This window comes from Vidua chalybeata, chromosome 17 (assembly GCF_026979565.1).
Source record: "Vidua chalybeata isolate OUT-0048 chromosome 17, bVidCha1 merged haplotype, whole genome shotgun sequence".
NCBI lineage: Eukaryota > Metazoa > Chordata > Aves > Passeriformes > Viduidae > Vidua > Vidua chalybeata.
In genome coordinates this window covers 2,106,941-2,128,371 of record NC_071546.1, presented here as the reverse complement: position 1 = coordinate 2,128,371, position 21,431 = coordinate 2,106,941, and the positions used below count along the sequence as shown (strand labels likewise).

Below are 21,431 nucleotides of genomic sequence, written 5' to 3'. Positions count from 1 at the left end.
GGGGACTCAGGGACACGGGAGGGGACATCCCCGAGGGGGACACACAGGGACAGGGGAGGGGACATCCCCGAGGGGGACATGCACAGGGACAGGGGAGGGGACACCCCCGAGGGGGACACACACAGGGACAGGAGAGGGGACACCCCCGAGGGGGACACGGGGAACACACCCGAGGGGGACACGCACAGGGACAGGGGAGGGGACACCCCCGAGGGGGACACGGGGAACACACCCGAGGGGGACACGCACAGGGACAGGAGAGGGGACACCCCCGAGGGGGACACGGGGAACACACCCGAGGGGGACACACACAGGGACAGGGGAGGGGACACCCCCGAGGGGGACACGGGGAACACACCCGAGGGGGACACACACAGGGACAGGGGAGGGGACACCCCCGAGGGGGACACGGGGAACACACCCGAGGGGGACACACACAGGGACAGGGGAGGGGACACCCCCGAGGGGGACACGGGGAACACCCCCGAGGGGGACACACACAGGGACAGGGGAGGGGACACCCCCGAGGGGGACACGCAGCGCGCGCCGCACCCACGCGGCGCCCCCGCCGCGTCCCCGAGCCACGCTCCCATTGGCCGCCGCCCCGGCGCGGCGCCGCCGATTGGCCGCCTGTCAGCGCGGCCCCCGCCCGCCAATGGCCGCGCGGCACCGCCCGCCGCCCCGCGCGCCGCGGCCAATGGCGGCGCGCCCTCCCCTCCCCGCCGCGGCGGGCGCAGCCAATGGGCGGGCGGCGGGGCGGCTCGCGCCGCTTTTCGCGGCAAAAAGGATTTGGCGCGCAAAGGCGCGCGGGGCCGGCGCGCCGAACAATCCGGCGGCGGGCGCAGCGGAGCCGGAGCCGGAGCCGGAGCGCAGCGGCCCCGCGCCCGCCATGGGCCGCGCCCCTGTCCGCGCCCTGCCCGCCGCGCCGCCCGCCGCACCGCCGGCACCGGCTGCCATGTGAGCCATGGCGGCGGCGGGCGGCGCGGCGGGGCTGGCGGCGCTGCTGGGCAGCGCCTCCCCGCACCTCCTGATCGTCTCCGCCGCCGCCGAGGAGCCCGCGGGCGGCGGCCACCCCGATACCGACCTCCTGCTCTTCGCCACGCCGCAGCCCGCCCGCCCCGGCGCCGCGCCCAGACGGCCCGCGCTGGGCCGCCCGCCGGTAACCCCCGCGAGTGGGATGGGGAGGGGGCGGGGGCCGGGGCCGGGCGGGGGCTCCGGGGACCGGGGGGCCCGGGCTGTGTTCCGGGCTGTGCAGTATTTGGCCTCGAACCGGCCGTGTACCGACCGGGCCGTATACCCGACCGGGCTACACCGAGCCGGGCTGTACAATGGCCCCGGCTGCATACCGGGCCCTGCTATGTAGCGAGCCGTGCCATACCGAGCCGGGCTGTACAGCGAGCCGTGCTGTATACCGGACAGGGCTCCATACCGGCCCGGGCCGTACTGCTCCCTGCTGTGCCCCGTGCTGTGCCATATGTCGTGCCGTGCCCTGCTCCGTGCCAGCCCGTGCCCGGTGCCCCCGGCTGTGCCAGGCTGTACGGCCGGGCCGTGCCACGCAGCACCTGCCGGGCCGGCCCTGCCCCGCCGCCGCTCCGGAAGCCGCAGGCCCCGGCGCCGGGCCGTGCTTTGCCTCCCCACCCACGGCCCACGTCGGCTCTGGGGCGCTCCCCGCAGCGTGGCAGGGCCTCCGCGGTTGGAACAGCCCCCCATCCCCGCCGGCGTGCGTGACAGCTCTCATCAACCCCTTCCTGCCGGGATCTGGGGTGTCTGTACCCCACAGTGCTGTGGGGGTTCCTCACAGAATCCCTTCATCAGCAGTGGGGCCAGGGGTTGCCTGTCCCTGTGCTGACCCTGTCCCTTGCAGGTGAAGAGGAAGCTGAACTTGGAGACGGATCACCAGTACATAGCGGAGAGTTTGCCAGTGAGCCGGGGCAAGGCCAGGAACCCTGCTAAAGGTATTGGCTCCACTGCCCCTGGCCCCCCTTGCCAGCCCAGCTCAGAGCAGAGGTCCAGCAGCCCCACTCTGCTCCCCCAGGCTCATCCCTTTGTGTCGGTGTGGATGGGCTGTCCCTGGGGCTGGCCTGCCTCTGCCCACCCTCTGCACTCACTGCTGTGCCCTGTGCTGGTGCCAGGGTTGTCCTGCCCTTCTGCTGGGCACCCCACTGGCTCTGTCCCTCCCCGTGGGATGCAGCTGTAGGTGCCAGCATGGTGTCAGTGCAGTGTCCCAGGTGGACCTGCTGTTATCTCCCCCCGAGACCAGCCTGGCACTCGGTGTCTCAGTCACAGGTGTCACAGTTTGTGCCAGGTGCTGCAACATGCTTCCTATGGGGGATTTGGGCAGCTCACCCCATTGCCCTGAGAAAACAGATTGGGTTTGGGGTGCCAGTCCTGGTCACTAGTCCACAAGCCACCTGCAAGCATGGCAGGTGTTTGGTAACCTTTCAACTTCATCTCTGGATTTCCCTTGTGGCCAAATGACACTTGTCCTTCACGTCTGGCAGGGGCAAAGTCTCCTGGAGAGAAGTCCCGCTATGAAACCTCCCTGAACCTCACCACCAAGCGCTTCCTGGAGCTGCTGAGCCAGTCCCCAGATGGTGTGGTGGACCTCAACTGGGCGGCCGAGGTCCTGAAGGTGCAGAAGAGGCGCATCTACGACATCACCAATGTCCTGGAGGGCATACAGCTCATCACCAAGAAGTCCAAGAACCACATCCAGTGGCTGTATGTCCCTTGGCTCGTGGGGCTGTGCCTGGCTGTTCCTGGGGTGGGGGAGCTGTCTGGGTGGAGAAGGCTCTTACTTGGGTGGAGAATTTCAGGGCGGGGTCACCAGAACTTCTGTTGCAGGCCAAGTGGTGGCCCCCTGTGGGGAGGGCTGTGCTCAATGGCAGGAGGCACCTGCGAGTCCCCCTGGGACTCCCCAAGTCATCCAGGGGAGTGGGGGGCTGCATCCAGCCTTGGGGAGTGGTCTGCAAAATCCCTGCAGGGCTGGTTTGGTTCCCTGGCTGTGGGGTGGGATGTGGCCTGGCCTGGTGGGGGCACAGGAAGCTGTGGGAGCTGGCTCCTGATGGACACGGTGCTCCCCAGGGGCAGCCAGGCCACGGTGGGAGCGCCAGGCCGGCACCGGCTGCTGGAGAAGGAGCTGCGGGAGCTGCAGGCGGCCGAGCGGCAGCTGGATGACCTCATCCAGATGTGCACGGTGCAGCTGCGCCTGCTCACCGAGGACCCCGCCAACCAGCAATATCCTTTGCTTCTGGGGTGGGGCTGGCTGGGTGGCGGCTGTGGTTGAGCCCTGGTGTCACAGGCAGGGCTGTTTCACACAGGGCTGTTTCTCAGCCCGCATCCCCGTGTCCCTTCCTTGACCCGCCCCACCGCAGCCTATGTGACCTGCCAGGACCTCCGGAGCATTGTGGACCCCGCGGAGCAAATGGTGATGGTTATCAAAGCCCCCCCAGAGACCCAGCTGCAGGTCTCAGACCCAGCAGAGGTGAGTTGGGGTCACGCTCTGCTCCTCCTGTGCCCTCCCTGAACAGCCCTGGGTGTTCCCCAGGTGTCCTTGTGCCGCCTTGTCTCACTCCTGTCCCCTTCCCCAGGCGTTCCAGGTCTCCGTGCGAAGCACTCAGGGCCCCATCGATGTGTTCCTCTGCCCCGAGGACAGCTCGGGGGTCTGCAGCCCCGTCAAGAGCCCCTTCAAAGCCCCTGCAGAGGACTCTTCTCCCAGCCATTCACAGCCCAGAGCCTCCCTGCTCCTGCATCCTGCCCAGGATGTGAACATGCCGCTGCTGCCTGGAGAGCAAGGTGGGGCTGGGGACACGAGGGGCCTGGGGACACGAGGGAGCTGCGGGGATGTCACGGTGGCTCTCATCAGCCCCTCTGCTGTTGGCACATGCTGCTCAGGCGCCCCAACGAGGCAGGGAGGTGGGAAGGCAGGATCTCGATAGCCAAAAAAAGCTTTTTTTGGGGTTTCTTTGGAGAGTATTATGGGATTTACAGCTGCTTCCCATCCCCACAGAAGCGCTGCTGCCAGGACCAAGCGTGCTACCCAGCAAGAGCCCGGAGGAAGAGGTGAGCCTGTCCCCACTGGCCTCCATGGACATCCTGCTGGAGCAGAGCAGGGAGGACTTGGCGGGCTTCTTGGCCGATGAGTTCATCAACCTGTCGCCGCCGCAGGCGCAGGACTATCACTTTGGCCTGGAGGAGGGCGAGGGCATCAGCGAGCTCTTTGACTGCAACTTTGGGGACTTCACCCCCTTGGACTTCTGAAGCTGTGCCTGCCCGGGTGCTTGGGGGAGCTGCCAGGGGAGGGGGCAGCCCTGGCAGGGCAGGGCAGCTCCTCTGGCTCCAGCGCCCGCTGTTCTCCCCCATCCCTTTTTGCAATATTTTCTCATTATCCCTCCAGCCCGGCGGGGGCCAGTGGCATCCCCAGCTCCAGCCCCACAAGGAGGATGCCAGGGTGGGGTTCCCATCTCAGGGGAACCCCTCTCCCAATAGGGCCCTGATCGGGGGCAACTGCCCAGGGCAGAGCCACTGCCCCCTGGGAGCCCATTCCAGAGCTTTAAGCAGTCCTGTGTATAGATTACTGATTTGATTAATTTATTATTGTCCCCTGGGGACAGCGTTTCATTTCCATGGGGGTTTGGGGGGGCTGTACAGCAGAGTGGGGGTGCTGAGAGTTTTTGTTGTGCTGGGAGGGGGTGGTGGAGATGTGGGGGGTGCTGGGTTAGGGCTGTCCCCCTGCGTGGGGGCTGCCCACAGCCTGGCTGAGCGTGGGGTATTTATTTATTATTTATGGTGTGTGGAGCTCTCCCAGGACATGGGGGGAGCAGGAGGACAGTGCTGGTGAGACATGGAGGGTGCCACCAGGGTCTCACCAGCACATCCTGGCTTTGCTTGTGTCCAGAGCGGGGCTGGCAAGGCCACGGCTGTGGCAGGTGGCTGCGGGAGCGGGGACGGGGCTGGATGGGGCTGGTGGCCCTGGGACCATGTGTGTGTCCCCTCAGGGGACACAGAGGTGTCCATGGGGAGTGTCTCTGCAGGTGAGCACCCAACGCTGTCTCCAGGCTTTCCTTCCCCTCCCTGTGCAGCCCTTCAGCCTTTTGGCTCTGGCTCTCCATCCCCAGGCCACAGGGGCTGGGAGGGGAGCCGAGCTGGACCGAGCTGGAGACGCACTTTCACTTTTACTGCCATTTAACAAGCTTGTGTTCTCTGAGCTTTGTGTTTAATAAAGGTTTCTACTGACTCTGCCCTTCGGCTGTGCTCAGGTGCCTGGGGGTGTGAGGGGTGGTGGGAATTTCAGCTGAGAAACTGAGAGGTTTGGGGTTATTTTGTGGTATGTTTTCCACTTTGAACTTGAAATCCATGACCAGGTATGTCCACACCTGGGGCTGCAATAGGTGTTTCAGTCCTTGGTCCCACACAGGGTGGGATCTGGGCCTGATCCTGCCCTCCCTGCTCCTCCAAAGAGGCTGTGCTGCAGGGGGATGGGGTGATGGGTTGGGGTGGGGTTTGCTTTTCTTTCAGCAGTCCCTGTCCCCACTTGGCTCCTCTCTTGCCTACTTCCCTCCCTGCCTTCCCCCTGGTCCTGGGGCAGCACTTTCCTGCTGTGGCTGCAGCATGGGGCCAGTGTGAAGCCACTCCATCCACTGAGTTCCCAGCTTTCCCCGTTCACCCAGCTCTTGGTGCTGCCTCAAGACACCTGCTGGCAGCAGTTTCTGGCCCAAAGCTCGAGGTCCCTGTGTCCTTGCTCGCTGGGGACACACTGCCAGCAGCAGCCCTGACCCCGGGTGCCCTGATTCCCTCTGCAGCACACCAGGACCGAGGGACACTGGGGACCCCCAGGGAGGGGTGCTTGGGGTTGCCAGGGGCTCCCCGGCAGCCAGGATGGGGCTCAGCAGCGTCACGGCCACTGCCCTAGTGGCAGCCAGGGCTGTGCTACTTCCTGCCCGTGTTTGTGCGCTTTCTCCCCTCCTCCTGCCCAGCCTCCTGCCTGGTTTTCCTTTAAACAGCCTGATAAATGTTTCACCCTGACCATGTTGTGTAATCACCCTGCTCCTGCACGGGCAGGCAATGGGATCCCAGGCTCAGGACAGGCTGCTGCTGGGTGCTGGGTGGCACAGAGAGCCCATCACCACTGCCTGGCCTCCTGCCCGCACCCTTGTGCCTCTCTTCCCACACCAGTCCCTGGCTGGCTGTGCTGCCCCTGGATTGTTCCTACAGCTGGACACGTGTGGATGCTCAGCTCTGCACACCATTCCCTTTCCCAGCTTTCCCAGCCCTCCAAAGCACGGCAGCAGGGCCAGCCAGGCCCTGCCATCTCCAAACCAGTGCCCAGCACGGCAGTGTCACACACAGGCTGGCACGGTGACCCCTGTGCCTGGCTGGGAAGAGCTGGTGTTTGTCACACTGCCACCCCTTCAAATGGGGCTTTTTCACACAGTGACACTGCAACAGCATTCCTGCTGCTCTGGTCCATGGGATCCTGCCCCACAGAGCCAGGGCAGCAGGACAGGGACCAGGTGGGAGGGCACGGACCCAGGTCCCTGCCTGCTGTGTCCTCCACTGCAGGGTTTGTCCCCTGAGGTGGCAGGTGCTGGAGGTTCTATGAGTTACTGCAGGGTGCCCAGCCCAGCCATATGCCAACCCCTCCCCAGCCATCCCTCCTCCTCTCCTCTGCTCAATTCTGTCATGATGGATGGTGATGGTGATCTGCAGCGCTGCAAAGGGGAGAGACCCCGGCACGGGAAGTGTTTTTTGTGGGAGCCGGGGGGCACAGGGAGAGGGGCGAGGACTTGCACTGACATCCCGAGCTCCACAGGGCTGTTCCCACAGCCAGCCAACCCCCAGCAGCAGCACAGCTCTCCCTCTTTCCCCCGAGAGAAGGCAAACCTCCGATGGCATCACCATCACACTGCCCTCGCAGGCAACCTCCTGGCACACCGAACCCTTGGCACTCCCAACCCCGCTGGCAGCAGCCCCGGCAGGGACGGGGCTGTGTCCCACTGCGGCAGCACAGCCCAGCCCTGGGGGCTGCTCCGCCAGCTCCACGTGAGCCACGGCACGTAAAAATAACCACTCTGCCTCCCAGGATGATTCACGATGCAGCTGAAGGGCTTCCCTCCTGCTATTTCGGATGCTGGAGAGGGAGCTGATGGTAGCTGCTTTGGAAGAGCACAGGGCAGCGTTGGGAAGCGGCCCCAGGCAGTGCCTGGTTTGATTTATTGGCTCCAACGCTGCTTTTCTGTCAGGTGAAGGCACCTTGCACACACCCTGCCTGCTCCTGGGGCTCTCACTGCCAGGCAGTGTGACCCCACAGGGACCGTGTCCATCCAGCCTGGGGTGCTGTTGGGCTGCAGTGAGTGGTGACCCCATTGGCACTGGAAAATGTCGTGCAGGATCTGGCCACGGCGCTGAGCCCAGACAGCCCTGGGATGTCCTGGCCCTGTGCTGCAGGGTTGGGATCTGGGGGAGGCAGGAGAGCTCCACAGAGGGGTGAGCTCTGGGACAGCCTGGCAGTGGCATTAGGTGTCCCCCACAAGGGGTTTGTGCCTTTAACCTAACCCCCCTCAGAGGGTCCTAGAGGGGTTTGGGGTCTCTATAGGCAGGGGTGTCCTGCCCCCCCCCTGCATCCCACCCCACACTTCCCTATTTCCACTTCCAAAAATCTTTCCTGTTTCCTCCACGAGGAGGGAACTTAGGGAGGTGAAGAGCAGCATGGTTTATTTCTGGGACGCTGTTGAGTGGCTGCTTCCTTTAATTCCTCCCCGTTGAGGTGCTGGGGAGCAAAGCAGAGCCCTGCTGTCCCCCACAGCCGGGGCCACATCCTCCTTCCCTGCCGTGGCTTTCTGGGAGTTGGGAGCTGTCACCTGTCACCTCCTGCCATCAGCAGTTTGCCTGAACTTCATACTCACTCTCAGGCTGCTCCTTCCCACATGGAAACTCATGCTGACTCCCAGGGATCCCAGCGTGGGACCGAGCGTGGATTTTTGGAGCAGATGGGAGTGCAGGGAGCCCTTCCAAGGGGGGATTTGGATCTGTGGCAGAGCCTCACCATCACCCAAGCCCCTTCCATGCTCCCTGGCAAGGTGAGTCCCCTGTCCCTGCTGCAACCCTTGCCCGTGTTTTGTTCCTGCTCCCGTTTCAGTTGGATTTGATGATGGCCATGCTCAACAGCTCCAGCCCTTGGACTTCTCTGCCTCCCTGGGGACAGGGACAGCCCCGTGCCAAGTGCGGTGAGTGCACGTGCACCCTGGAGCCCTTGGATGCCCCTGCCAGGGCCCAGGTGTGCTTTTTCCACCTCTTTTGCCTTGCACACACCTGGAACAGCTGGGAGATGGTAAAAATAGCTGTGATGCCGTGGGCTCAGCTTGGAGCACGTTATCCCAGAGGGAGCAGGAGGTGAGTGAGCTCCACGTGCTGCAGCTCGCTCACGTTGGGGTGGGGAAGGAGTTTGGATCTGAGATCTGGCTTAAGCAGAGCCGAGCTCAGGACTCAGGGCGTCCTGGAGAGCTCCATGTGAAAGCAGAGGTGGTGCTGAGGGAGGCAAAGCCTGCCTGGGATTTTACAAAATCCAAGCAAAACTGGTTCATGCCCCTTTCTCAGGAAGTGAAATCCTGGAATGCAGGCACAAGCCTCCAGGTGCCTGTGCCAGGCAAGGGATGGGGACAGCTCCTTCTCCTCCTCCTCATGTCCCCCAGCCTGCTGGGGCAGGGGGGTCACATCTCTGGAGGTACCGGGATCCTGGCGTGTTGCTCTGGAGGGAAGCAGCTCGGAGCAAAGGCTGCCTGGCACTGGGGGCATGGAGGAGCTGGCACCACCAGGAACTCATTTGGAACCACCCTGGGTGTCAGGGGACCACTCCAGGGCCACCAAAATCACAGTGAGACCACCTGTGGTCAAAATGCGGCCAACCAGGGCCAACTGAGGAAACCGGGACTTTCCCAGTGCCATCAGTATCCATGTTGGGACTGGTCAAACTGGGACCAACTGGGACAATCGGGGCTACCCCAAAGCCAACAACAACTGCACTGGGACCACCTGTGGTCCAACTGGGGCCACAGTGGGACAACCAGGGCTATGCTAGGACCAGCCATGAGCACACTATGACCACCCATGGTCAAACTGGGGCAGCCCCAGGGCCATCGGGGCAACCAGGGCTACCCTGGGGGCAAGAGCAACCACACTGGGACCACCCATGGCTCAACTGGCACCAACCAGGGCCACAATGGTGTGATCAGGACTACAGTGGGGCCAGCAGCAACCGCACTGGGACCACCCACGGTCAAACTGGGACCACCCATGGTCAAACTGGGACCACTCAGGGCCTCACTTAGGGCACCCAGGGCTATGGTGGAGTCAACAACGACCACACTGGGACCACCCATCACCAGACTAGAGCCACCCTCGGGCCAGCTGAGGCACCTAGTGCTACAGCGGGGCCAACAGTGACCACCTGTGGCCACACTGCGATCAGCTGGGGCAACCAGGGCTACTGTGGAGCCAACACTGAGACCTGTGGTCACACTGGGACACTCAGGGATGGTCACACAACCCAGGAGTGGGAGCCCACTGGGCTCTACTGGCTCCAACTGGGACCACCCCAGCAGCGAGCGGGCACCGGACCCGGCGTGGCCCCGCCCCTCTCCGTTCCGCCAAGCGCATTGGTGGTTCCCGATGCCAATCACGGCCCATGGCCAATCGGATGGCGGCGGGGGCGGGCCCTCCGCGGAGCCAAAGTTGGCTGGGCCGGCGGAGCCGCGATCGGCGGAGTCGGGATCGGCGGGGCGCGACCTGCGCACGGACCGAGCCGATCCGAGCCGATCCGAGCCGAGCCGAGCCGAGCCGAGCCGAACCGAGACGAGCCGGGCCGAACCGAGCCGGGCCGAGCCGAGCCGAGCCGAGCGGAGCCTAACCACCCTGCCTAACCGGACTGAGCCCAGCCGAGCCACCCCTGCCGAACCGAAGAGAGCCGCACCGAGCAGAGCCGAATCCATCCCTACAGCACCGCACCGAACCCGTCCCTGCGGCACCGAGCCGATCCCTAAGGCACCGAACCAAACCCATCCGTACCGCACCGAGGCCGTTCCTTCCGCACCCAGCCCATCTCTACGGTACCGCACCGAGCCGTGCCCTAAGCACCGCACCGCGTCCTCCGGCACCGCACCGAACCCATCCCTACAGCAGCGCCCCGTGCCCTGCGGCACCGCACCGCGCCCTAAGGCTCTGCACCCTCCGGCACCGCGCCGCTCCCCGCGCCCCGGTGCCCGCAGCACCCGCGCCCGGCGGGACCATGATGTCGTGTGCCGAGCTGCTGGCCGTGTGCCTGCTCTCAGCAGATCGCGGCCCCAAGCCCCACCGCCAGCCGCTGCCCATCTTCCACGACGTGAGTACCGCGGGCGGGACCCCCGCACCCCTGCCCAGCCCCGGGGCCGCCCTCGGGGAGCCGCCGCACGGGTGGCGTCGGGGTGAGGCTCCTTCCCGGAGGAACCGGCCCGAGGGATGCGCCCGTGCCAGCCCGGAGCTGTGCATGGTCGTGATGGCTTCAGTAATGGTGTCATGTCCTCCTGCTGAATGCTGGGCCTCTGGGTGGCTGGAAACAGCCCACGCCTCATCCAGAGCTGGCTGTCATGACAGCCGGAGCGGGAGCTGTGCGTGGCAGGAACGCTGTGGAAGGTTCCCTGGAGCTGTTCACAGCCCTGGGATCCAGCAGAGCGCTGCCTGCGGTAGCTCCCGGCTGCAGCCCCTGTCCCTGCCCGCTCCCGACGCTCCGGGATTGTGCAGGAGGATGCTCCGTGCGGGCTGGAGGTTGCCTCGGCATCCTGGCGGCTGTGGGTGGCACGGGGGAATTGGAAATGCAGGTGGTGGCTGTCTTTGTGTTCGGAGATGCTGGCACAGTTCCTCCTGTCGCACCGCGTCCCCTCCAGGCCGCGGCCGCGCTGCTCCTGTGACAGGGGCCGGGGCTCCGGGGGAGGCGGCTGCACCCGGCCATCTCCCGGGCCAGGGGCACAGCCCGGGCCAGAGCCACCTCTGGAGCACCTCCGCTCGGCCCTCCTGCTCCTGCCCAAATCTCCCCGGTGACAGAGCCCTGGCACTGCCATGTGTTCGGCACCGCTGCGCTCCAAGCCACCCTGTGGACCAAGGAGATGTGGGGGCAGAGGTGCTGCCCCTGCCCTGCCGCAGGGCGGAGAAGGAGAAAGCCAGCGAGGGTTAAGGATGAGGGCTGGTGGTGCCCGGGCACCTGCACAGCCCAGGTCGGTGCCAGCTGTCATGTCCCAGCTGTCGTCTCCGTCTTGACCCGCTCCAGGTTCACCCCCGTGCCCCACTCCATCCCAGAGAAGGGGAACAGCAGATCTCGGGCAGAACTTTGGGAAGGTGAATGCCACGTCTGGTCCAGTCCAAGACCTCCCGGCACCCCCAGGGAGGCGCTGGGAAGCGCGGCTCCCTCGGCCGTGGTGCCGCTCGCAGCTGCCAGCTGGGGGTCAGGGTCTGTCCCCTGCCTGGGGGTTCGGGCTGCCAGGCTCTCCAGCCAGCATCATTAACCGCACTAATTACTTGGCTGAGGGAAGGTGGGCAGGAGGGGGCGGGTGGTGACAGCTGTGTTCCAGCTCAGCTCCTCAGGGCACTCGTTGAGTCGCATATCCATCCCTCAGGGTGTCATTAAAGCAATTAAAATGGGAAATGTTAACAACGCTAGCAGCTGCTTTCCGGGTTCTGACGGCTTCTCTTCCTCTACCCTCTGACTCCTTTGCTCCCACCTTTGCTCCAGAGCTCGGCAGGGTGAGTTTAATCTCTGCACTTTTGGGTCTGGGCACTTGGCCGGTGTCCAGCTGCCCCCCAGGCTGGTCGGGGTGAGCATCCCACGGCAGCAGGGCAGGAGCCCCGCCTGCCTCCCGGCAGCGCTGCCCGCCGCAGATCCCGGTGGCTGCTGCTCCGCTGGGACCTGTCTGCACATCTCCTGCCTTTGGGAGAGGTGAGGAGGAGGAGGAGGAGGAGGAGGGCTTTGCCCAAGACGCTTCGCTGCAGGCGCGGCACGAACCGCAGTGCTGCCATCGCCCTGTGCAGAATCTCAAGCCTCGGGGAGATTTGTCCCTCAGGCTGGTGCCCGGGGCTTGCTCTCTCCCCTCCCGGGATACGGGAGCTTCAGGAAGGACGGCGCTCTGGTGCCTGGCCGCAGCCTGCCTTAGCCTGCCGCGGGTCGATGAGCGCATTGTCCCCAGGGCAGCTGTCCCCTCCCCAGCAGCCGCCTGTCCCTGCCTGCCTGTCCAGCCAGACCTGCAGGCAGGGACAAATCCTGTAATCTCCTTCCTTCCCGGGGTACGTGTGGGGCTCATCCCATAAATAAATGCTGTTTCAGTGCCTCTTCCCGCGGTCCCGGTGAGGCTGCGGCTGCTTGGGCACAAGGCCAAGGGCTGAGGGAAACATGCCGGGCTCCAGGCAGTGTCTCCCTGTGCCTCTGAGGCTGCCAGTCCACCCTGAGGCAAGAGAAGGATTGCTTGTAGGGCCCTCCAGCAGCCCACGCAGACCTAATCCCGCTCCCAGCCTGGCTTTGCATCACCTTTCCCTGGCTTTGTCCCAGGGTGCTGTCCTGTCCGCACTGGGGACAGCGCTCAGCTGCCATCGCCTGTGCCCAGGGAGGGGACAGCATTCGCCCTGTGCAGCATGGAGTGGCTCCGTGCTGGCTGAGCTGGCTGCAGCTGGCCCTGGGCTCGGGCAGGACGGGCCGGCTGCAGCAGCCGGAGCCAAGCCCTGCCACGCCGGGGGCTCTGCAGCAGACACGGCCCTGCCCCGGGGCCACTCCGGGCTCCCGCTCCTGCCGCGCTCCTCTGGAGCTCCAGGCAGCTGTCGTGGTGTGTGCGCTGGCTCGTGTGACTCACTGAGCCCTGGGAGTGAGGAGGGGCATCCGCTCTGTGTGCTGAGGCTCCTGCTGCACTCAGGATGGGCTCACCCCGGATGAGAGACCTTCTCACCCCAGGGGATCTCCCCTGAAATTGTGTTCTCCTCTGAGCCCGCAGATAAACCCTGCTGAGCAAGGCCAGCCCCTGAGTGGGAAATGTTTGCCCTCGCTCGAAGTGCCTGGGTGACACTTGACAGTCCCTGGGATGAGCTAGGTGGCCTCTGTGACAGCTGGGGCCACAGAGGTGTCAGTACAGGAGCCGCGTGTCCCTCTGATGACACGGAGCTCTGCAGGGTGAAGCTTCTCCCTTGATGGAGAGTTCATGGCAGGGTGCGACCATTCCCTGCAGCCGTGAGACCCCACAAGGAACCCGTTAGTCTGGAGAAAGCTTTGCTTTAAAATCCAGAGGAATCGCCACTGTTTGGGAGCTGCAGGTTCCCATCTCAGCTCCACAGTGCATGAGGCAGGTGCTGTGTGGTGCTCAGGGAGTGCCCACCCCCCTGTCCTGGCAGGAAATAAATGCTGTTTATTATTATATTATAATTATAGCATTATAATATATAATACTGTTTATTATTATATTATATTATTATTATTATTATTATTATTATTATTATTATTATTATTATTATTATTATTATTATTATTATTATTGCTGTTTATTAATAAATGCTGGCAGGGCAGCAGCCTGGCCGGCTGGAATCCCGGGGGATGGTTACCTGATGCTGCTCAGCCCAAGGCAGCCCCTGCTCCTGCAGCAGCTTGGGGCAGGAGGAGCTCACTGTGCTCACAAGAGCATCCTCCAAGGAGCTGTCCCTGCTCCTGGTTTCAGCCCCAGGGAAGGAACCAGGGAGCTCCAGCCCTAGGAAAGCCTCTGCTCATCTCCAAGCCAGAGGTTCAGGGTTTTTAGGTTTTTTTAGCGTTTTCCTGCTTTCCCTCAGCAGTCTCTCAGAGCTGGTGAGGGACCGTGGTCTCGGAACACGCAGCAGAGCTGGCGGTGGGCGGTGCGGGAGGAGCCGGGGCGGAGGGGCAGCGGTGCCTCTGCCTGCGCAGCCAGCGGGGGGGCAAGAATAGGAAAGTTCTATCTCCTTTCCCGGCCCTTTTTTCTTTCCTAATCTTTCTTCAGACCGACAGATTTCTTTATCAGCCGGGATGATATAAAGGACAGTTGCCACATAGAAAATTTTATGTCGTTGCCTCCATTAGGATGTGCTGGACAAAACCTGGTACATTTTGGTCTTGAAAAACGTTGCCAGAAGTGATGTTGTTCCTCAGTAGGGTCAGCCCCAGACCTTCCAATAATTCCTGGTGAAACAGATCCTACAGGGCTGAGCAGGACTCATGGTTGGGAGTCTGCCTTGAGTCCCTGAACTGGAGCAGCTCTCCAGCTGTGCTCTGTGGCAGAAGCAGTTGCAGATTAATTAATTAATTAATTAATAATTAATTCCAGTGAGTGTGCAGGCCGAGGTGTTGTGGGAAGGGCTGTGCTGAGGGGTGGTTACAAAGCTCAGGGCAGGAGCTGCTCCTCGGCGCAGGTGCCTGAGTGTTGGTGATGCACAAAGTGCTTCCTTACAGACTGGGTTTGCTCCTAATGTTCTTTCGTTTAAATGGACTGAAAAATCAAAGAATTGCCATCACAAGGATGTAGCAAAGTCCTTTCTGCTTTGCCTCTGTGTTCTCTAAAGGTGCTTGCTGTGAGTGCCGGGCTCGCTCGGCCAGGGGCTCTGTGCATTAGAGGCAAGAAATGGGTTTAATCATTGGCAAAGGGGAATTTCCCGGAGCAGCCTGTGCAGTCCCAACAGCTGGGGCTTCTCCCTGAGCTCCTGGAGGTGATTTTCTGTGCTGCTGGGTGCTGCCTGGCTCACTGTTCAGCTGCCCTTCTCCCCCTGCTGCCACGCTGAGCCCTGTTGTGTTTTGTCTTGCAGATTTTCCGGCGAGCCGACAAGAACGGTGAGTGCTTTGTTCCTGCTGCCCCCCTTCCCTGCCTGGCTCTGGCTGAAGCAGCGTGGCTCATTCCCACTGCGAGGTTTGGCTGGAAGAGGGAGGGTGGAAAATGCTTTTCTGCTTCACCTGGATCCCAGAGCCTGCCCAGGGGCTGGGGAATAGGCTCCCCCAATTCCCCATCCATGCACCACGCAGGACACAGCCCCTTCCAAGCCCTTCTCCTGCCCAGGGGCTGTCAGGCTTCTGCTCGGTCCCTCACAGGATTGGTTCCGTCTCCGTGCTCAGTCCAGGGTTTTACAGGTGCTCCTGGTTGGGGGATCCTGTTTCTGGGTGCCCCTGGAGCCCCTGGCATTTGGGAGTTAGGCTCTGCTGCCCAGTTTTTAGTCCAGCACCCATAAAGCAAGAGGTCCAAAATCACAAGTGGATTCCCTGAGCCTTCCCATACTCTCTTGGGCTCTTTTCCTTCATGGTAGCTTAGGAGATGCTTTTATTGCAGATCACAATGCAGCCCAGGAGCTGAAGTCCTCCACAGAGAGGAGGGAAAAAGCTCTTGAGTCCATGGAGAGCACTTTCTTCCCATGGAAATCTGATGCTGCCCTCAGTGTGCTGTTTGTTCTTGGACAGCCTGCGTGCCTTTCTGAGAACACCACAATGGGGCCTTTAGGAAAGGGCTGAAATTCCACCTGCAGTTCCAGCAGCACCCTGTGTTTCTGCTGGGCTGGTGGGCCACGCTCTCAGGGAGATTTGTGCTGTGATTATCATGCAGAACACGCCCAGCCGTCCCACGCGGCCCGCCGGGGCCGGGGCGCTGCTTTCCACAGTGATATAATTACTCTTCCCTTTTCTTTGAATGCAGATGATGGGAAGCTGTCATTTGAGGAGTTCAAGAACTATTTCGCTGATGGCATCCTGAGCTCGGAGGAGCTGTGGGAGTTGTTCAGTGGCATTGACAGGCGTCACTCAGAGTGAGTACCGCGGTGGCACGGGGGAGACGCAGGAGAAGCTAAAACTGCCTGGCTGGAGGTGGAGGACGTTGGGAGGCGGGTGTGATAAATAGTCAGGGTGAGACAAACCCACCTCTTGCCACATGCAGGTGTTCAAAGCCACCAGCAGCGAGCCCTGAGAGTGCTGAGAGCAGTCAGACATTTTGAGAGCACCATCGGATTTCCTGCAACTCTGGAAAGCGAGCAGGCATTGAAAATGCCATTCTTTTGGTTTGGAAAATGTACTCCAGGCATACCCGGCCTGTGTGTCTGCAGGAGCGTGTGCTGGTGTGGGGACACAGCACAGGCTGTGCAGAGTCACAGGCTTTGCCACTGCTGACTCAGGAACTGCTTGTCACTTATGTAAGAGCTGCTTTCCACCCCAAGTGGGCCCGGTGCGTGTAACGGGGAATTTAGGGCAGCTACTTGTAAAAAAAAGAAAGCCCCAAAGAGCAGGAGAAGGAATTGTGATTAGCTCTGGTCTCCTCGTGAGTGGTGCTATCCAGAGGGCTCTCTTGGGCTTGGCTGGGATTCTCATCCCAACTTTTTGGGTATTTTTGGCCTCACTGGGGTCTCTATGCCCAGCTGGTTGCTGTGGGTGAGTCTGTCCTGGCACTGGGAGGAACTGGCTGCTGCTAAATTGCATGGCTGGGGTCTGCCCAAACATTGGGGTGCTGCTGGGGGACAAGGGGCTGCAGCTTTCTCCCAGTCTGGGTGGAGGTTTGGCTTCCCCAGCACCCAGCATCTCCTGCACCTCTGACACCCTTGACCAGGGCGCAGGTCCCTGCCAGGGTGAGGAAATCTGGGGCAGCCTGAGCTGCACACGCTGGTCCCAGGGCTTTGCAGGGAGCCAGGGCAGTGGCACAGAGGGCCCTTGTCACACTGAGATGCCAATGGCCACCAAATGCCACCAGCAGCAGCCACCCAGGGTCATCACCCACTCAGGCCTGGGGCAGTGGGAATGATGGACTCCCGTGCTGTTGGAGCTGGCTTTGGTTCCCACTGCAGTGGTGGGCAGAGCAGTGGGCAGGTGTGGGGAGCCTTGTGCTGCTTTCCTTGGAGCCTGCTGGTTGGGCTTGTGGATGTGGGCAGCAGGAGGTGTCTCCTGAAAACATCTCTGTCTCTGGGCTGTGATCCCAGTGATCCCAGGAAGCTGCAGTGAGTGTTCCCTTTCCTCTGGAACTGCTCCTTTCCTCTTGCTCCATTTTGGGGTGATCTTGGAGTCACAACACCCCTGGAAAACACAGGGTGCAGCCAAGCTGGGAGCTTTAACCCAGCTCAAAACTGAGCAGGGAAGGTCTCCTGCCTTCAGGTGGGGCTTGTTCCATCTCTGGAGCACTGAGGAGACCTGACCGGGCTGTGCTGCCCGGAGCCGTGGCTGCAGCAGTGCCCCCACAGCTCGTTACCTAACGAGGGTAGCTGTGACAGCATTGAGCTGGTGACATCTGTTAGCAGGGCATGAGAATTGGGTGTTTGTCCTCTTCCTGCCACCAAGAGCAGAAGGGACCCTCAGACAGAGTTGTTGCAAATTCCTGCAGATGTAGGAAACAAGGGGTTTGGGGTGTGCAGGATTTGGTGTCGCATGAGGGCTGTGCTGGTGCCCTGCTGTCCCCGTGGTGGGGGCTTGGACAGCCCTTCTCCCCTGGGCTTGTTCCTTGCCCTGTCAGGAATTTAATATTTCAGAGAGCTGGCCAAAGTTTGCTGCCAGATTGAAGAGTATTACAAAGCTGGGAAGCAGCTACAAGCTCTCCAAGCAGATCTGCTGTGCTGCTTTTGTGTCCCGAAGCTTTTGTGATGGTGGGAAAGTTTCACTCTCAATCCAGCAGGTGGGTTTGGTGCTGTGTTTGTCATGTCTAGGCTGGAATTTGTGTTTCCTTGTCCCTGCCAGGCTGACCTGAGGAGGGGCAGTAACAGACAGCCCCTCCTGACCCTCACCCATCCCTGGAACCTGCAGAGCTGGCAGCTGGGAACATGAATATTTCAGAGGTCTCCCACATTTCTTGTTGTCTTTCCAGAGAGCCCCATGCTCTCCTCTGTCCACCTCCCACCCCTCTGGCTCTGAGGTGGGACGCTGGGGCCTGCACATCACACACCTCTGCTGGGGTCACTTCAGAGTCTACATTTCCACACGAGGCTGGTTTTGTTCTGCATTTCAGAAAATGTTGCCATTTTGGCAAAAGTATCCCCTCACTTTAATTCTGTGACATTTCAAAATTTATATTGAAGCCAAATTCAGCTCTGGATGGCAGCTGGTACAACAGCAGGTCCATGGCTTTCTTTGGCTGGTCCAGAGCTCCACACCAGCTCTGGCAGTGGCACACTAAGGTTTGTCTTCCTGGAGAAGAGCATTTTCATCCTCTGAGATGTCTGGGTGAGAAAAGACTGATGTTTTTGGAAGTAGGAGAGCTCCACAGCTGCATCCAGAATTGCAGGGGTTGAATGCCTGCGCTGTGAAACCTGCCCAGGGAAGTGCTGTTTGGATTTTACCTGTCCTTCTGTCCTGCACCTGTTGGGGAAATTCAGAAAAATAAGGTCTAGAAAATGCATCTTTCCATGAGGGTGTTCAGGAATTGGGTGCAGGTTGCTCAGAGCCTTTGACCTGGAGCCACAAGGGATGGAAGTGCTGACCTGGTGCCTCTTGAAGTCTCTTGGTGGAAATAACCTCAAGCCTGTGAGTGTCTGGAAGAAGGGATTTGAGTGGATTCCCTCTTCTCTCTTTACTCAGAGACTCTGCAGCATCTGCCAGCCCCTGATGATGGAGAGTGACTGAAACACTCTGTGTCACACAAAAAAAGGTTTGGAAACCAGATCTGTGATGGCAGTGGAGGTTCCCAACATGACAAATTATCAAAAAAAAAAAAACCAAAAAAAACCCGTCTGCTTTTCTGCAGCTGATTGCTGTTTTCTTGCATAAATTCCAGGCACATTCTGACAAAATCCCAATAGCATAATGATGACAAGCTCCTCCATCATCAGTTCAGGCTTAATTACAGTTAATCAGTGGTTTGAGCACAGTCAAAATACAGCTATGGGAAATGTGGAGAGTCTCAGGATGAGTGCTTTGGAGGCAGAGGATGGCTCTTCTCTTGGAGTGGGAATGGCAGAGAGGAAAGCCTGCTGTCCCTGGCAGCCTTGCAAAATGGGTCAGGATTTGGTGTGCACGTTCTGTCCATGAGCTCCACTTGCTTTTTGGTGTGAATTTGTTCTGGCAGCATGAGAATGGCCCCAGCAGCTCTGGGGTTTGCCTGCTGTGCTCTGTCCTGCCCCTGTCTGTGCCCTGGGGCTGCTGCAGGCTGGGGGACATGGGAGAGGTTCCCGTGCAGGGCTGCTGATGGAGCAGGCTGCAGCAGGGGGAAAAGGGAGCAGATCTCCTGGACAGCTCCCAGAGGGATGGTTTCTGCCACGAGATGTTGTTGATTGGTTCAATGTTCAGTGGTTTAGTGATTGATTAGTTAACATTTCTTTTTAAGCAGCAAGCAGCCAAGATATAAAGAGTTATTAATAACCTTAGAAGCCACAGGGTGGGAGTTGATGGCAGCTCCTTGTCACACCTTGCTGGAGCTGGGAATGGCAGTGAGTTGAGCTGGTGGCTCCTTGTTCCTGCTGAAACCAGTCCCAGCCCCAGGTGCTCACTGGGAGCAGTGCAATTGCCTGGATAACGTGTGCACCAGGTGTCCACATCCCCTCTGTGGTGACTTTTACCCTTCTCTCAGGTGGGAGCCAGGCTTTCCCTGCACTGACAGCTCTGGGGCACAGCTCTGGCAGGCTGTGCTGTGGATGCTGCAGTGCCAGGGCTCTTGCAGCACTGCAGCAGCTCTGCAGGCTCCAGGCAGCTGCCAGAAATAAAAGGGGAAAACTTCAGAAGGAGCAAACCCTTTTTCCAATGTACACTGGTGCCCCAAACCCCAGTGTCTCTGTCAGGCAGAGCTGCCCAGAAATGGGATCAGCAAAGTTGGGCAGAGTGGAGCTGGCAGAGCGAGGGGCTGTGGCTTTGCAGGTTTTTCTGTATTGAGTCTCGAGGGAAACACGATTTTTTTATCCACTTTTAAAAGTGCCTGCAGTGCCAGGTCAGTGCGCAGAGCCCTGCCTAAATCAGCTGCTGCGTGTTTAAAATAGCTGAGCTGAATGCCAGCCTCACACTGCCCCTCTCTGCTGCCTCAGAGCTCCAGGTGCAGTCCCAGAGCAGAGCATCTGCAGTCCCCCTGCCCTGGCTCTGCCACCCCTCAGGTCAAAATATTCCCCTGCTTTGAACCACTGCCTGCTGTTAAAGTGCTCTCAGTGGAAGCCCAGAAGAAAGGGAGAGACAAAAACAGCCTTTGATGGCTTGGGAACAGCTGTAGGAAGACTCTGCCTTAATTATTTCACCTTAAATGGCATTTTGGACACTTCACACACTGTTCTCTTACTTTACATGGGGGTGTTTTTGTCCCTTTGCCCTGTGAGCAGTGTCAGAGGGGGGACAGGGTGATGTGGCCATGGTTTCCCACCCCCTGGGCAGCAGCACTGCAGCATTCCTCATGCTGAGAGCCTGACAAACTCCAGGTACCGCCACTTCCTCCATGTGTGACAGCACTTAAACACTTAAAAAACACTTGAAAAGCTCTCTTTGGGGCTCTCTTCCACTTTTCCAATCAGGATTAAAATTGGTTGTAATCATTTGGGGGATTTTGAGGCAGCAGAACGCCTTGAGCAGAGGCTGATTTGAATAAATGACATGCTGGGGTCTGTCCCTGCAGGCTCTGGGCATTGAGAGCAGCTCTGCCTCCGTGGCTTTGGCCACCTGAGCAGATCCTACAGCACCATGCAGACCCATCCCAAAACCTGGGGCTGTTTTTGAACATTCCCCCTTCCCTCTCCACCCCAGCAGCACCTTTAGCAGCCACAGGAGGGACCTGCCCAAGCCCTGCAGGGATGCCAGGGGGGATCGTGCAGCGCAGTGCTCTCTGTTAGTGACAAGGGTGGGGGTCTGGCCCCTGCCCCCAGGATTTTGGAGCCAGCTCCTTGCTTTCATGGCCTTCAGGGCAGGAACAACTGCACTGGAGGGCTGTGAAGTCATCCAGCCCCTGGGAGCCTGCAGACAGCCCCACAGCACCTGGGCTCTGAGGGAGGGAAGAGGAGGAGGAGCAGCTGGAGGGGGTCTGGCCACGGGGAGGACCTGGGCTGAGCTCAGGGATGAACAAGGAAGGAGCCCTGGCTGGATGCCTCCCACCTCTGGGGAAGGAGCAGCTTCAGTTGAAGAAGCAGCTCCAGGGCTCAGAAATGGGGCTGCCAACCCAGCTGGCCAGCCAGGGGTGTGGGGCCTCTCCATCCCGACCCCACTGTGTTGCCACAGATGCTCTCCCTGCACACTCCAGCTCCAGGAGATTTTGGTGGAGCAGATTTTCCTGCTCCTTCAGCCCCTGGGTGCTGCAGGGGCTGGGAATGGCTCCTGAGCTGCTGGCTCTGAACCTGTGCAGCTCCTTATTTTTCTAATGCAGCCTGTGAAAATACATGAATATGAAAATCCACAAACATGAAAATCCACCAGGACTCAAGACAAGCCCTCAAACCCCTGCTCACCACCACTGTTTCCCCCACACCAGCCCCACTACCTAACGGGAGCTTTTTTGTGTTTCTTG

The 21,431-nt window shown here is 60.5% G+C and overlaps 2 protein-coding genes across 3 annotated transcripts in view; both read left to right on the top strand.

Moving 5' to 3' along the window:
* The first annotated feature begins 964 nt into the window (after positions 1–964).
* Positions 965–4,647, top strand: E2F1 (E2F transcription factor 1). Its single transcript, XM_053958456.1, has 7 exons — positions 965–1,159; positions 1,865–1,955; positions 2,502–2,721; positions 3,085–3,237; positions 3,370–3,484; positions 3,591–3,795; positions 4,010–4,647. The coding sequence occupies exons 1-7, from the start codon at positions 965–967 to the stop codon at positions 4,258–4,260; spliced, it is 1,230 nt and encodes a 409-aa protein (XP_053814431.1). The 3' UTR covers positions 4,261–4,647.
* Positions 4,648–9,775: 5,128 nt separating this feature from the next.
* Positions 9,776–21,431, top strand: part of NECAB3 (N-terminal EF-hand calcium binding protein 3) — a 29,917-nt gene continuing 18,261 nt past the window's right edge. For both annotated transcript variants that reach the window (XM_053958906.1, XM_053958904.1), the window contains exons 1-3: positions 9,776–10,375; positions 14,812–14,836; positions 15,687–15,795. In XM_053958906.1, coding sequence (XP_053814881.1) covers positions 10,283–10,375; positions 14,812–14,836; positions 15,687–15,795 — 227 coding nt within the window. In that variant the 5' untranslated portion in view covers positions 9,776–10,282. The remainder of the gene's footprint in view (positions 10,376–14,811; positions 14,837–15,686; positions 15,796–21,431) is intronic.